Source organism: Mobula hypostoma, chromosome 4 (genome assembly GCF_963921235.1).
Source record: "Mobula hypostoma chromosome 4, sMobHyp1.1, whole genome shotgun sequence".
Taxonomy (NCBI): Eukaryota; Metazoa; Chordata; class Chondrichthyes; order Myliobatiformes; family Myliobatidae; genus Mobula; species Mobula hypostoma.
In genome coordinates, this window is record NC_086100.1 from 174,482,733 (window position 1) to 174,498,461 (window position 15,729).

The 15,729-nt window shown below is 42.7% G+C and overlaps 1 protein-coding gene across 2 annotated transcripts in view; it reads right to left on the reverse strand.

Moving 5' to 3' along the window:
- The window catches only part of uvssa (UV-stimulated scaffold protein A), a 255,985-nt gene extending 242,202 nt beyond the window's left edge, over positions 1 to 13,783 (reverse strand). Inside the window, exons 1-5 of one of the 2 annotated variants that reach the window (XM_063047028.1) lie at positions 13,549 to 13,783; positions 10,417 to 10,528; positions 7,353 to 7,683; positions 5,282 to 5,402; positions 3,473 to 3,877 (exon numbers count right to left, since the gene is read on the reverse strand). In XM_063047028.1, coding sequence (XP_062903098.1) covers positions 3,473 to 3,877; positions 5,282 to 5,402; positions 7,353 to 7,683; positions 10,417 to 10,526 — 967 coding nt within the window. In that variant the 5' untranslated portion in view covers positions 10,527 to 10,528; positions 13,549 to 13,783. The remainder of the gene's footprint in view (positions 1 to 3,472; positions 3,878 to 5,281; positions 5,403 to 7,352; positions 7,684 to 10,416; positions 10,529 to 13,548) is intronic. The other variant, XM_063047029.1, reaches the window with a different exon arrangement.
- Positions 13,784 to 15,729: the final 1,946 nt, after the last annotated feature.

A 15,729-nucleotide genomic window follows, 5' to 3' on the forward strand; every position in this document is an offset into this window, starting at 1 on the left:
CCTATGATACCTTGCAACTCATGACCAGTCTCTTCACCCCTAGAGATCTTTCACTATTCTTGATGAAGTTCTCCTTGTACGTGTCGAACACAACATCTATTCCGCTACTCTGACTGCCTTCCCTCAGAGCCATACCCAGAATTGTTGTGGCAACATCTCTGAAAGTAACTTGATCACCTTTCACTCTTTGGACCAAGTTCATTCCATCAACCACTGTAGCAAAGTTTTCTGGGAGTTGCTCTTCTACTGCTACACTTTTCTGCAAGATTGTGGCTAAAATAGCTTTATTTGTCTTTCTCAGCAATCCTTCTGGTGTGGACAGGACCCAGGCCAATGGTCCAAGGGGATGAGAAACAATATCCTCCATACATAGATTGCGCCCTTGTGCCATCACTACGTTGTGTCTAAACAAAGATCTGTCTGCTTTCAAGATGATCACCCTCCCATTTGATTTCACTTCTCTCTTCTTACACATATCACTGAATGTTTTCAGCTTGTTGGTTTTCATTGGGTCATGGAATTTCTTTGCTGGTGGGTCTTCCTCTAGTCTCTCATCCTTGAAGGCTGCATAGCATTGCTCACAATCTCATATGCCTTCATCAGGTCAGAGGCAATGTCCTTGGGGGCTGCCTTTGCCATAGAGATGCTAATGAGGTTCCGCTTCTCGGCAAATAGGTTGACCTATTCATGTACGAGGCTAACCACTGCTGAAACTGCTTCCTCATCTTTCTGGATTCTTGGCTGCTGTAGCTCCGCATGACAAAGCTCTGATTTGTTGCCTTGCACCATCTCCCTTAACTGTCCCAGGAATGCACTGTGGTGCTCAGCTGTTATGTAGTAACACTGGATAGCTCCAGTGTTCAGGCTGAACTGTGATGTGCCTCCAGGAGTCTGTGAGTCTTTGTTCACTGTGGCTTCAATAGCCTGGTTCACAGGGATCTGCCCAAAGGGGTTGTTACTTGACAGCTGCACTAAGGCCTGTCTTGAAGGCCTCATACACAGAAGGATTCTCCTCTGGGAGGTTCATCATCTGAGCAAAGTAAGGGGACAGGTACCTGGCATAATTCACCTTATCATAGGCAAAGCACCATGGGATCACAGAAAGCTACCACCACTGCAGTGCTATCACATATTTTCTAGCACTAGGGGTGTATACCTTGCCAAAAATCACTATAAGAATTATTCCCCCCAGATGGTACCGGTGGCCTAAATTTGTGGTCCTGGCTCACAGACTATTTGGTTAAAATATTGCAGTAGCTCTATGTAAATAAATATCTTTCACATCCCTTCCCCGTTTGTCCTTCACCAACTTGAACCTCCGCTAGCTTGACGCAAGACCAAGGTTGAGTACTATTTTGAGTTTAAATTTGTCTGCAAGATATTGCCTTAACTTATCTGTCTGTATCTTGTTTTACGGCGGTCGGCATCCAGCTTAATGGTGCATTACCGCCAAATTGCCTTAACTTACAAGGAAGAGTTGTTAAATATACTTTAAGTACTGATACACGAAACTAGTATTTTAGTTCATATTTTAGCATTATAATCAGAAAATCTAAGGAATACAATTAAAAATACAATTACGGGCACATCTCCCCACCACTGGTAGTACTCACACAAGATGCTTCCTCAAGAAAGCAACATCCATCAAAGATATACAGAAGCCTGAAGTCCCACACCACCAGGTTGTGCTGGTTAGTTAAAGAACAGCTACTTCCCTTCAGTTCTTTAACCAACCAGCACAACCCTAATCAACAGAGTGTAGCAACATTAAAGGCGTCCATTAGTCTTGCGAGACCATGGATCTGCGCCTGGAAAGTCTTCACTCTCCAGGGCGCACACCTGGGCAAGGTTGTATAGAAGCCTGGCAGTTGCCCATGCTGCAAGTCTCCCCTCTCCATTACACCGATGTTGTCCAAGAGAAGGGCATTAGGACCCATACAGCTTGGCACCAGTGTCATCGCAGAGCAATGTGTGATTAAGTGCCTTGCTCAAGGACACAACACTCTGCCTCAGCTGGGGCTCGAACTCACGACCTTCAGATCGCTAGTCGAACGCCTTTAACCACTTGGTCACGTGCCCGTAGCAATATTATGACCACACCTATCATTTTGCACAAAAATTGAAGGTCTTTTTGTTATAACTGTGCTGTGTCTGGTAAAATGTGGTTTCTCTTGGGAATAGTGTTGCAAGTTCAATCACAAACAAGAGAAAAATCTGCAGGTGCTGGAAATCAGAGCAACACACAAAATGCTGGAGGAATTCAGCAAGCCAGGCAGCACCAATGGAAAAAAAGTACAGTCGACGTTTCGGGCCGAAATCGAAGTATCCTGCCGAAGGGTTTCAGCCCGAAGCGTCAACAGTACTTTTTTTTTCCCCATTGATGCTGCCTAGCCTGCTGAGTTCCTCCAGTATTTTGTGTGTGTTGCTACAAGCATGTTTTTCATTATGACTGTGTACACATGTACTTGTGTATGTGACAACATACTGGACTTGGATCACAAGGAAACAAAATAATCTGCGTAAGAAGTGAAATGCTCTGTGACTGCCATTCATAACTTAATGAGGTACAGACTGCTAAAATGACACTCTCAACACTAAAAAAATCAAGCAGCGATGCTCCTGGGAATGACGATCAAATCTACCTGCAGCATTTCTGCACTCCTCAATTCATCTTTTAAAGTAATACTTTTTCTCCCAATTTCACAAGATAGGCCCTTTACCATTTTTCTCCTCAGACTGCAGTCCCACATCCCACGTTCACTGTTCCAAAGCAGCAAATTTTAAAACAGCACACATGATATGCATTCTTAGCCAGTATGTCAATTGATTTTTCTTTACCTCACAAGTATGAACCTGAAACTTAAAAGGTGAAATTAATCTCTTCCTGTGTGATAGTAAATCTATGATATAATTGAATGAAAAATGCCGCAGAATTTCCATCATTTAGTAAAAGATTTCTTTGTGAAAAAAGTTACTGATGTGTTACTAAACTATTAAACTATAGTGAAACCCTAGAACATCGGTATTGCTGGAGTAGCCCATTTTCAGGATTATTCAATACTACTCCTAATAACCCCCAAAATACACTTGCAGTTTATTATTTTTTAAATTTGTTTACAATACTAAAATAAAATTTACAGTTAAATGTCTGAATTTAAAGGAAGTGCAAGATATACAAGCTCTCCTGAAGCTATCTCCAACTGCATACCTCCAGGCAATTCGGGCTCTGGGTGTTCCAGACCACAACTATAACTCTGGCCTCACACCCAGCTCACAGACGACACACGCTGGTCCTAGCTGCATCCTGGATCCTTGTTTCTGACTCTCACCCCACTTGCTCTCTGGACCTCTGGCTCACATTCCAGACTAATGAAGGAGCCAGGTGCCAGAATATCAGGACTTCCAAACAAACAGATGCTGCATTATCAGAATTTTACTATAAATAATGGTTAATAATGCAATAAATACACACCCTCATTAATTTCTAAGTCAAGAGAATATTTATGTGAAAGAAGCCCATGACTCCTGATAAAGGTTTCTTCATTGTCTTCAAGTTGCTCACTTTCACCTTCTTCATTTTGACTAAAGTCATCCAGCTCTTCATCGGATTCCTGGTCTGCAGGAGGTATGTTCACCTGAGGCAGTGGGGCCAGGTCCTTACTGCTGCAAGGCTGCTCATCGTCACTATGATTGCTGGTACACCGGTGGTCATCTCTCTGCCTGATGGTTGTAGAGCTGCCATTATCCATTTTATCGGCCGGTCCTGGTTTGCACTCAGAACCTACATCACTAAAGCTGAACTCGGAAAGATGAGGCAGCAGCAATTTGAAGCACTCTTCCAGTTCCGTCAAAGTGTTCTGAACTTCTTCTGACATTTCTGTTTTGAATGCAGAATGGACAAGATTAGAGATAAAAAAGGAACAGCCAGCAGCATCTCAGAGCAAAACCGTTCCAAGAACAAAAGGTCACCAAATGACACACCACTAAAATAGCTGGAAAAAGATGGCTGAACACCAGAATTAAAGAAAATATTGAACACTGTATTTTCAACCTATCGTGTTTGTTCAAGCTTTATTCAACAAAAAATTAGCTTGGCCCACATTCAAGCCTATTTAAATGCCTGTCTAAATGCATCTTCAGTGTAGTAGTTGTATCTAATTTCTACCTCTTAGTTTGGCAATATATTCCAGATACCAGCCACACTGTGTAATGAAAATCACCTTCAATTCTCCTTTATATTTCCTTCCTCTCACCTTATGTGTATGGCCTTTTGTTAATGATGGGTTTGCCAAAGGAAAATGATCTGGACTACATACCCTATCTATGCCATTCATAATTTATGTTCCTCTATCAGGTCACTCCTCAGCCACCTTTGCTGCAGGGGATGCAAGCTCACCCTATCCGATCTCTTCCATAACTAAACACCCTTCAATCCACCGACATCCTCTTTCATCTCAGGATTTAGCCATGCTAACCTGATACAAAATATACACTGAGTGGCCACTTTATCAGATAGAGGATTGAGCCTGATGTGGTCTTCTGCTGCTAGCCCACCACGATCAAAGTTCAACATGGTCTGTGTTCAGAGATGTTCTTCTGCACACAACTGTTGGAACACATGGTCATTTGAGATAGTGACACCTTCCTGTCAGCTTGAACCAGTCTAGCCATTCTCCTCTGACCGCTCTCATTGCAAGGCATTTTCACCCACAGAACGGCCGCTCACTGGATTTTTTTTGTGTTTGTTTTTTTGCACCATTATCTGTAAACTCTAGAGACTGTTGTGTGTGAAAATCCCAGCAGATCAGCAGTTTCACTGTATCTGACACCAACTATCATTCTACAGCCAAAATCACTTAGATCAGATTTCTCCTCAGTTCTAATGTTCGTCTGAACAACTGATCATGTTTTCATGCATTGAGTTGCTGCCACATGACCGGCTGATTAGGTATTTGCATTAACGAGGTGTACAGATGTACCCAATAAATGGCCACTGAATGTATTATTGTTACGAGGACAAAAATTAATCATTTAACTGCTGCAATTTACACAACACTGTAATTAACTTTAAACCACCAAACTGAAACACCAGAAATTTTTCTAAAATTAAGTAACATTGTTAAAGTTAAGAGTTAAATAATCATTGTAACCTGAATGGCTTAAGTACATTTAATGTGGGAAATGGAGCATTTCAATTATTTTTTTGACATAAATTTGGTTTTCCATGTGCAACTATCATTGAATGCTACAAAATCAAAAGCTAATGAAATTAGTAGCAGACCTTTCATTTCTTCTTCCACTCTCTTCACTCTGACATTATTAATATTCTCCTGTCTTTTCAATCTCTCTTCTTCACGTTTTCTCTCAGCTTGAGTTCTAGCACGAATATCCTGGAAATCCACCTACATATAGAAGAGATATATTTTATTTATTACCCACACATAACTGCCTTTGAAAAGATAGTGGTGAATCATTTTCACAAATTGTGCTTGTCCAATGTCTACAATGAAGTTGTGGAGAGAAAAAGAAAACAATCTGGCAAGAAAGGAAGGAACAAAAATACATTTCCCAATTGGAATGCCACGCTGCTTGGAGAGGAACCACAGACGGTGGTGATCCAACATGCTTGGTGCCTTTATAGGTCTTGGTGCTGGAGTTCACTTCTCAAGGAGGTGACGCCACAGGGTATTAATTACACAGATGGCCTATGCTCTGGCTATATTGCAAGGTGGTAGAGGATGAATTGCTGCTTTGTCCTAGGTGGTGTTAGTCTTCAAGTGTTATTGGAGCTGCCCTCATACAGCAAGTGAACTGTCTTCCATTGCATTCCTCACTTAGGACACATCGATGGTGGAAAGACAGTGGTATGTCGAAAGGTCAGTCAGTCACTGCAGAATACCCAGTCTCTCATCTGCATTTGTAGTCACAGCATAGTATAAGGCCCCATTGAGTTTTTGGCCAGCTGAAGTACTTAGGTGGTTGTTGGTGAGGGATTCAGAAATGAGTAATGCCACTGATGATTAAGGGCAACTAGCTTTAACTTTACCATAAATAGGGATACGAAACCATTATCACTTTCCACACCAGTGCTTCCGAGAGGTCTTCCACTTGCCTTAACAGAGGCTTCCCCTCTATCATAGATGGCAAGGCTCTCAAGCACTTCTCTTCCACTTTCTGCACTCTGCCCTCTAAGTTAGGGTAGGATTCACAGCCTTCATGTTGGATTCAGCCCTCACATTCAATGGGGTCATCCTGAGTAATTTTTACCACCTTCAAAGTGATGCCACCAAACATGTTTCCATTCCAATCCCTTTCAGCATACCAAAGGGACTTTTCCATTCATAGCTCCATGCTTCACTCTTCCATCTCCACCAGCACTTCTCAACTTACTCCTCTTCCACACAAAACTGCAGGAGATGCAACACCTGCAATTTAACCTCTTCCCTCCCAACCAACTAGTGGCCAAAACAGCCCTTCCAGGTAAAGTTGAGATTAACCAGCACTTCTTCCAAATCTATGCAGTCTTCAATGTTAACAATGTGGTTTCCTTAACATCAGGGGAACTCATTTTCAATTACCACCTTTAGTTACTCTGAAAGAGTGATTTTGAGTTGTAATTCTCCATTCCAATCCCACTTGCTCCTTCCTATTTCTTATGCGATTCCAGTGAAGTTTACCATGATCTAATAGAATAGCATCTCATCTGTCAACTCATTATTGTCAATTTCCTCAAGATTCATCAATTTCAGATAACTAGCCCTTACAATCTATGTTAGAACTGCCCAGCTTCAAAGAAGGAGCAACTCATTCTTATCTTTTTTCCTCCCTTCTCTCTCCAGACACTGACAGCCTGCTTAGTATTTCCAGCACTCTCTTTTATTTCAATTTTTCAGCAACCCTAGTGTTCTGTATCTCACCAGTTCCAACATTCCCTTCTCCCACACCCTCTCCTATCCTCCATCCCATTAATGAGCAAATTCATCAGCTCTCCTTCTATATACATCTTCTCTAGATAGATCAGTGGAGATTAGCAAATCTGAACCACTTCTCTAGTCTGCACCACAAATCTAAGTGTCATATTGTTTCTATTTCCCTCTGCCTGACCTGCTGAGTATTTCCAGCATCTGTTTTTTTTTAATTCAAAATAGCCAGTTTCTCATTGTCCTTCAATTTACCACACTGACAGAGCTCTCAAGTCCACTCGTAAATCACCACCACATCATTACACTAAAATTAAAATGCATTTTACAAATAAATGCTTCTGCTTCCTATTTTAACAAATAATTAAATAGTTCTCCAATATTTAAAGCACGAAAGCAAGGACACATTAATAGCAGGCAAGAAGTACTCACCTTTTTAACCTGCTTCAGGAAATGATAGCCCAGGGAGAGTTTCTTGTAAGCATTTCCGTATTTGTCCTGCCACTCCTGAACAGCTTTAATTGCCATTTTCTTCAATTTCTGAGCTGCTTCTTTTGGTGGAGGCAGAGGTTGCTCATAATCATTTTCTATAGTTAGTTCCAAGAATTCCTGGAAGTTCGAAACGAGCAGTAACCGAAACTGACTTGAACGCACAAAAAGTTCATTCGCTATTTGGAAGGCAGACAGCCGAATCTCTGAGTGCTCTTGATTTAATTGTCTCATAATTAAATGGTATGCATGCTTGACACACTCCTCAGATGACCTGCAAAATGTACATGCATTTTAATTACGTGCCTTGGTACAAAACATAGAACAGTACAGCACAGGAACAGGCCACTCAACCCACAATGTTGAGCTGACCCAGCTAAAAAGCAAATCAAAACCACCCAAACACTAATCCCTCCTACCTACACCATGTCCATATCCCTCCATATTCTTTACATCCATGTGCCTATCCAAACATCTCCAATGCATTTGCCTCCACCACCACACGAGGCAGTGTATCCCAGGCACCCACAACTCTCCGAGTAAAGACTCAGCCCTCACATCCCCCTTTCACCTTCAATGCATGCTCTCTGGTATTAGACATTTCAACCCTGTGAAACAGATACTCTCTATCCACTCAATCCATGCCTCTCATAAATCTTATAAACCTCTACCAGCTCTCCCCACCCCTCCCAGCCTCCAACACTCCAGAAACAACAAAAGTTTATCCAGCCTCTCGTGACAGCAAATGCCCTCTGAACCAGGCAGCCTTCTGGTAAACCCCTTCTGCACCCTCTCCAAAACCTCAACATCCTTCCTATAGTGGGGTGACCAGAACTGTATGCAATACTCCAGATGTGGCCTAACCAGAGTTTTATGAAGTTGCAACATAACCTCCTGACATTTGAACTCAATGCCTCGACTAAAAAGAGCAAGCATTCCATAAGCCTTCTTCACCACCTTATCGACCTGTGTAGCCACTTTCAAAGAGCTAGGAACTTGGATCCCAAGATCTCTCTGCTCAGCAACACTGCCCTTAACAGTTCACTGGCTCCTTGTATTTGCCCTACCAAGGCGCAACAGCTCACATTTATCTGGTTAAACTCCAACTGCTATTTCTCTGCCCATATCTGCAACTGATCAATATCACACTCTATTCCTTGCCAGTCTTCTACACTATCCACAACTCCACTAACCTTGGCATCATCTGCAAACTTACCCACCCATCTACATTTTCATCCAGGTCATTTACATACATCACAAACAGCCAAGGTCCCAGCACAGATCCCTGTGGAACACCGCTAATTACAGACCTCCTGCTCAAATAAGTCCCTTCAACCACTCCCCTCTGTCGTCTATGTGCAAGCCAGCACTGAATCCAAACAGCCAATTCTTCTGGATTACCCTCCCATGAGTGATTTTATCGAGTGCCTTCCTAAAATCGGTGTAGACAACATCCACTGCCCTACCCTCACCAATCTCTCTCGTCAGAGGTCAGAGTAAGAGCAAGATGAGGAATTAAAGTGGCAGGTGACTGGAAGCTCAGCATGTTCTTGACAATTATATTGGGAAGTGCTCTGCAAAGTAGTCATCCAAACTGCATTTTGATTTTCCAGTGTGGTGGTGAAGAAACCACAAGCACTGAATGTGATATAGTACATTTTAGGAAGTGCTAATGAATTACCATTTCACCTAGGAAGGATTAGTTGAACCCCTCGATGTTGGGAAGGGAAAAGAAGAAATTCATTTGCTCCACTTTAGTGCATTGCACTTAATGACATCTCCATTACTCTGGAGAAACTAAACACAGAGCAAGTGACTGTATTGTAGAACACCTCCAGTGGCCTGTCACTTTAATTCTTTATAAACAAACACAGGAGATTCTACCATTCTGAACTTCCTATTCTGTTACATTGAGGAAAATTATATGTTGAATTTCACAATTTCTCTATTTTTCTCTCTTTACATGTGTAGCTATACTTTATGCTTCAATGCATTTACTTTTCTGTCTCTCATTGTGCCATTTATTCACAGTAATTGTTATCAGATGAGGAGCATTTGATGTCCCTGAGCCTACTGAAGCCTTTCGATATTGAACAGCCTAGACAGGGAGGATATGCAGAGGATTTTTCCAATAGTGGGAGAGTACAGGACCAGTGGGCACAGCTTCAGAATAAAAGGACGTCCCTTTAGAACAGAGATGAGGAGGCATGTCCAGTTGGTTCTCGTTGGAACACACTCATCCACACGTCTTGATGATGTCAGCGACAACTGTCATATTCATTTAGATTCAAAGAGGAATCCCTGAATATTGTATAGTCCACCAATTCAAAGCAGAACTATAACCACTCCTCTGCCTCTCTTGACCATACCTTTGTGATCCTCACCACTGGTGCTGCAGTCTTTAGTCTTTGTCTGTACACTAAAAGGACAGCCAAGGTGACCGGACTTCTCCGAAGTGCAGTACAACAGCAACATCAATGAGGTGCTTAGATAGGCCTATGATCATTTGCATCAAATCAAATCAGAGACTATTGTGCTTGGTGTAGCCCGCAGCTGTCGCTATACTTCCAGCGGCAATATAGCACGCCCACAACTTACTGACCATAAACCTACGTCTTTGGACTGTGGGAGCAAACCAAAGCACCCAGAAGAAACCCACACGGACATGGGAAAAATGTACACATGCCTTACAAACAGCAGCAGGGATTCGAACCTCAAGCAGTAATTGCTGATGCTGTAGTGCAATAATGCTAACTGCTACACTACTTTGCAGGGGCTTAGATAGGAAAGAGTTAAGGGATATACGGGCAAATGTGATTAGTGGAGATAGCTCATCAAACTTGGCAAGGAAGAGGCGGGCTGGAAATGCCTATTTAGAGGTGTATATTTCTGTGGTTGTATGATTTTGTTATACAGGAGCTCATAATGCTAGAAATTGCAGACACCATTATGCTGCCCAGCAAAATATACTTCTCCAGCAAACACTGTAACCCAGCAATATACATACTTGCAGATTTTCTTCAGTTCCCTCATCTGTTCTGGATTTAGCGTTTGCTGTCCTGAGGTGGTGAGATCCTCCACCAGCTGAGAAAGCTTCTCCTCCTGCTGAACGTCCATCCCTGCAAAGGAGTAAGAATACAAATACATATAGTAAAACATACAAGAGATGCTGGAAACCCACACTAAGTACTGGAGGAACTCAGCAGGCCGGGCAGCATCTATGGAAAAGAGGACAATCAATGTTTTGGGCCAATACCCCTCAGCAGGGCTGGGGGAAAAAAAAGGACGAGGAGTAGAGTTAAAGGGTGGGGAAGGGATGTGGACAAGGGGTTAGGTGAAACTAGGAGGGGGAGGCTGAAGTAAAGAGCTGGAAAGTTGATTGGTAGCCAAGCCGATGACATGAACATCAATTTCTCGAACTTCCGGTAATGTCTCCCCCCCCCCTTCACCATTCCCCATCCCCTTTTCCCTCTCACTTCATCTCCTCGAATCGCCTCCCTCTTCCCCCCTTTTCTTTTTTCCATGACCTCTGTCTTCTCTTAACAGATTCCCCTTTCTCCAGCTCTGTATCTCTTCCCTCCTCTTTATTTTATTCCCCCCCCCCACCTTCCCGGATTCATCTATCACCTTGTGTTTCTCTCCCCTCCCCCCCACCTTTTAAAGCTACTCATCTTTTTTCCTCCGGTCCTTCTGAAGGGTTTTGGTCCGAAACTGTACTGTACTCTTGACTGTACTCTTTTCCATAGATGCTGCCTGGCCTGCTGAGTACTCCCAGGATTTCGTGTGTTTGCTTGTATAACATACTTTAGCTTCAGAATTCGATCACTCGCAGAGTTATATTATTATAGCAAATGGGTCACAGGAACATGACCATTTAAAAGCCAATTGAATCAGTATTTGCAAAAAAAAATGCAGCATTAATTATGATAAGTTAACAGATTGAGCTGGTGCTTTGTAGAGATTACATGTGAAAACTAGGCTATCCTCAAAAGAATACTAGAAACAAAAAAATCATGAGGTACACTGGGCTACATTAGTACATTTTTCCTAACAGTTCAATGTACAAGAGTGGTAAATCACAATTAGGTAACAACCTATAGGAGCAAGATAGAACATTTGGCTGCGTGGTGTAATAGCAACATCTAAATCAATGTTCATAAGACCAAGGCGAAGGAAGCTTCCTGTAGACTTCAGGAGAGGGAAACCAGAGGTCCATGACCCAGTAATCATCGGAGGATCGAAGGTGAAGAGGATCAATAACTTTAAATTCCTGGGTGTCACTATCTCAGAGGACACGTCCTGGACCCACCACGTAAATATATTTGAGAAGAAAACACAACAGTGCCTCTACCTCTCCCGGAATCTGTGTATCATCAAAAACCTTAGCAGATTGCCATAGATTTGTGGTGGAAAGTGTGCTGACTGGCTGCATTACGGCCTGATATGGGAACACTAATGCCTTTGAGCAGAAAACCCTAGAAAATGCAGTAGATTCAACCCAGTACAGCACAGGTAAAACCCTCCCAACCATTGAGCACATCTACATGAAACATTACCGAAGAAAAGCAGCATCCATCATCAAAGATCCTCACCACCCAGGCCATGCTCTTTTGTCACTGCTGCCATGAGGTCGAAGGTACAGGTACCTCAGGACTCACACCACCAGGTTCAAGATCAATCACTACCCCTCAGCCTCCTGGCTCTTGAACAAAGGAGGATAACTTCATTCAAGGACTCTTTTATCTTGTAATTTCATGCTGGTTGTCAACTCTGCACTTGCACAGTTTGTTGTCTATTGTTTACAGTTACTGTTCCTATAGATTTGCCAAGTATGCCCATAGAAGAAGAATCTCAGGGTTGTATGTGGTGACATGTATGTGCTCTGATAATAAATTTTACTTTGAACTTTAGACATATGGTACTTTTTTTAATACTCAGATCAATTGAGTGAATATTTACCTTAGGCCTGAATGGGTTTCACAACACAAACATTGAAGTAGCTCAGCACAGTGACCAACACTGTACGTCCAGTAAGAATGCAAAGGAAACTTCCCAAAATAGAAAATACAGTACAGTACAACTCTGATAATCCACACCTTACAATTCGGCAATTCTAAAGGTTCAGCACTTGAACCATCAGGTAAGATCTGTGGCGTCCTCTTCAACTCAACTGGTTTTGAAGCTGCCTTCCAACTCCGTTTCTCGTAATCTCATTAAATTTACAAGAATCTCTCGAAATTTAATATAGTGCCCTATAACAACTACGAGAAAGGAGGAGTTAAAGGTGTTTTAGGGATTTTAAAAGGAATTAAATCCGACAATTTAGAATATCAGCCAGTCTGCGCTAGCAAACCCTAGGTACTTCAAATAATCGGTTTTATTGTATACTAAATTGAAATACAATTGTCACTTCATAGTCAGGCTATTCACTGCTCTGTAGTGTGGCGAAGTGTACGAGTCTGTGGTGGCCAGTGCTATCATGTTTGCTGTTGTGTGCTGGGGCAGCAGGCTGAGGGTGGCAGACACCAGCAGAATCAACAAACTCATTCGTAAGGCCAGTGATGTTGTGGGGATGGAACTGGACTCTCTCACAGTGGTGTCTGAAAAGAGGATGCTGTCCAAGTTGCACGTTATCTTGGACAATGTCTCCCATCCACTACATAATGTACTGGTTGGGCACAGGAGTACATTCAGCCAGAGACTCATTCCACTGAGATGCAACACAGAGCGTCATAGGAAGTCATTCCTGCCTGTGGCCATCAAACTTTACAACTCCTCCCTTGGCGGGTCAGACATCCTGAGCCAAAAGGCTGGTCCTGGACTTATTTCATAATTTACTGCATAATTTACATATTACTATTTAACTATTTATGGTTCTATTACTATTTATTATTTATGGAGCAACTGTAACGAAAACCAATTTTCCCCGGGATTAATAAAGTGACTATGACATTTCTTGAGGCTACAGGAAGGTGAGAGGGTCGCAGGTGAGATAGAATAACAAACAATTTGCTGAAGGAACAGAGTTTGTAGGGAAAATTAATTGTCGACATTTCGTTTCGAAACCCTGCATTAAGGTCACAAACTCTAGACTTTCCACTATTTATTTGAACTCTTCGAGAGGCTTGTTTAAACTTACCTCTGTGACCAAGCAAGTGACAAGTGTCCTAGAGTTGGGTCGCGAATCACTTTGATATGGTAACACTACCAAAATGAAGCGCCTTCGCCATGTTACTGTAGATGATGTAAACAGTCAGCAATCGGATTAAAATTAAGTCACAGTGTACATCATGGAATTGCGTTCACCATCACACCTGGTCATCAGCGATCACACAGGGACACTGGCCCCCAACCCAACTTCAACTTGCACCGGCCTGAGCCGTACGGCTGAATGACACCGACCGTGGCCAATCGGAATCGAAACATTTACACGGACGCCACAGTAATCACCAATCAGATGGGCACGTCAGCCATCTGGGCGGGACTTCCTGGCTAGCTTCCTGTTGGTGAAGGGAGCGGCTGGGGTACTGCTCTTTACCCCTGTCTGATTTAACTTGCGGAGATTTGGGTAACTACTGGGTGAAACCGATAGATTTAGGTTTTAACATGCATAGGTTGTGTAGGTTCAAGCCGTATGCTATCTTGAATTTACGTCCCAGCCGCAGCTCCTATAATAAGACCGGGGGCAAGGCTGCCGCTGTTGTGCGGCGGTGCCTGGGGTTTAGGGTAAAATGTAAAGGCCAGGTTGCGTCCCACTTTTAAAGTATGCTTTGTGCTTTTACTCGTGTTGAAGAAGTCTTCAGTTACACCGATTTAGTAACACAGAAAGTAATGGTTTTGAAACTGACAGGACTATTGTTGAGCAGAAGATAATCGATTTAAAAATAATTTATTGTAAAAATTACATAACCCTTACGTAAAACACTACAGCACAGTACAGACCCTTCAGTCCATGATTTTGTGTCTATCTTTAACTTACTCCAAGATTAAGCTAACGCCTTCCCATTTAGTCCTCCAGTTTTCTTTCATCCATATGCTAATAATCTAGAAATATCTTTAATTTCCCAAATGTATCTTCCTCTATCATCACCCCCGGCAGCATGTACCATGAACCCACCATTGCTGTAAAAAGTCTATTTCTGACATTCCCACCATACTTTTCTCCAAACACGTTAAAATTGTACACCTTCGTTGTAGCCATTGCCAATCTAGGGGAAAGGTGATGGCTGGCCACTCTGTCTTACACACCTCTCATCCTCCTTCGCTTCAAAGAATGAAGCCCTTGCTCTCTCTTCCTTTCCACATGAGATATGTTCTCTAATCCAGGCAGCACCCTGCACCCTTTCTCAAGCTTCCACATCCTTCCTATAATGAGGCAACCAGAAATGAACACAACTGACAAATAGAGTTCAACCCAGGTAAGTGTGAGGTGGTTTATTTTGGTAGGTCAGATATGATGGCAGGATATGGTATTAATGGTAAGACTCTTGGCAGTGTGGAGGATCAGAGGGATCTTGGGGTCTGAGTCCATAGGACACTCAAAGCTGCTGCGTAGGTTGACTCTGTGGATAAGAAAGCATACGGTGTATTGGCCTTCATCATTTGTGGGATTGAGTTTAGGAGCGGAGAGGTAATGTTGTAGCTATATAGGACCCAGGTGGAGTACTGTGCTCGGTTCTGGTTGCCTCACTATAGGAAGGATGTGGAAACCATAGGGTGCAGAGGAGATTTACAAGGATGTTGCCTGGATTGGGGAACATGCCTTATGAGAATAGATTGAGTGAACCTGGCCTTTTTTCCTTGGAGCGACAGAGGATGAGAGGTGACCTAATAGAGATATATAAGATGATGAGAGGCATTGATCGTGTGGATGGTCAGAGGCTTTTTCCCAGGGCTGAAATGGCTAGCACGAGAGGGCACAGTTTTAAGGTGCTTGGAAGTAGGTACAGAGGAGATGTCGGGTAACTTTTTTTACGCAGAGAGTGGTGAGTGTGTAGAATGGGCTGCTGGTGGAGGCGGATACGATATGGTCTTTTAAGAGACTCCTGGACAGGTACATGGAGCTCAGAAAAATAGGGGGCTATGGGTAACCCTATGTAATTTCTAAGGTAAGGACATGTTTGGCACAGCTTTGCGGGCCGAGGTGCCTGTATTGTGCTGTAGGTTTTCTATGTTCTAACTCCCAAGTGTGGTCTAACCAGAGTTTTATAGAGCTATAACATTACCTCGCTGCTCTTGAACTCAATTCCCCTATCTTATGAAAGCCAACACACCATGTGTCTTCTTAACCACACTACCAACTTGCACAGCAGCTTTGAGG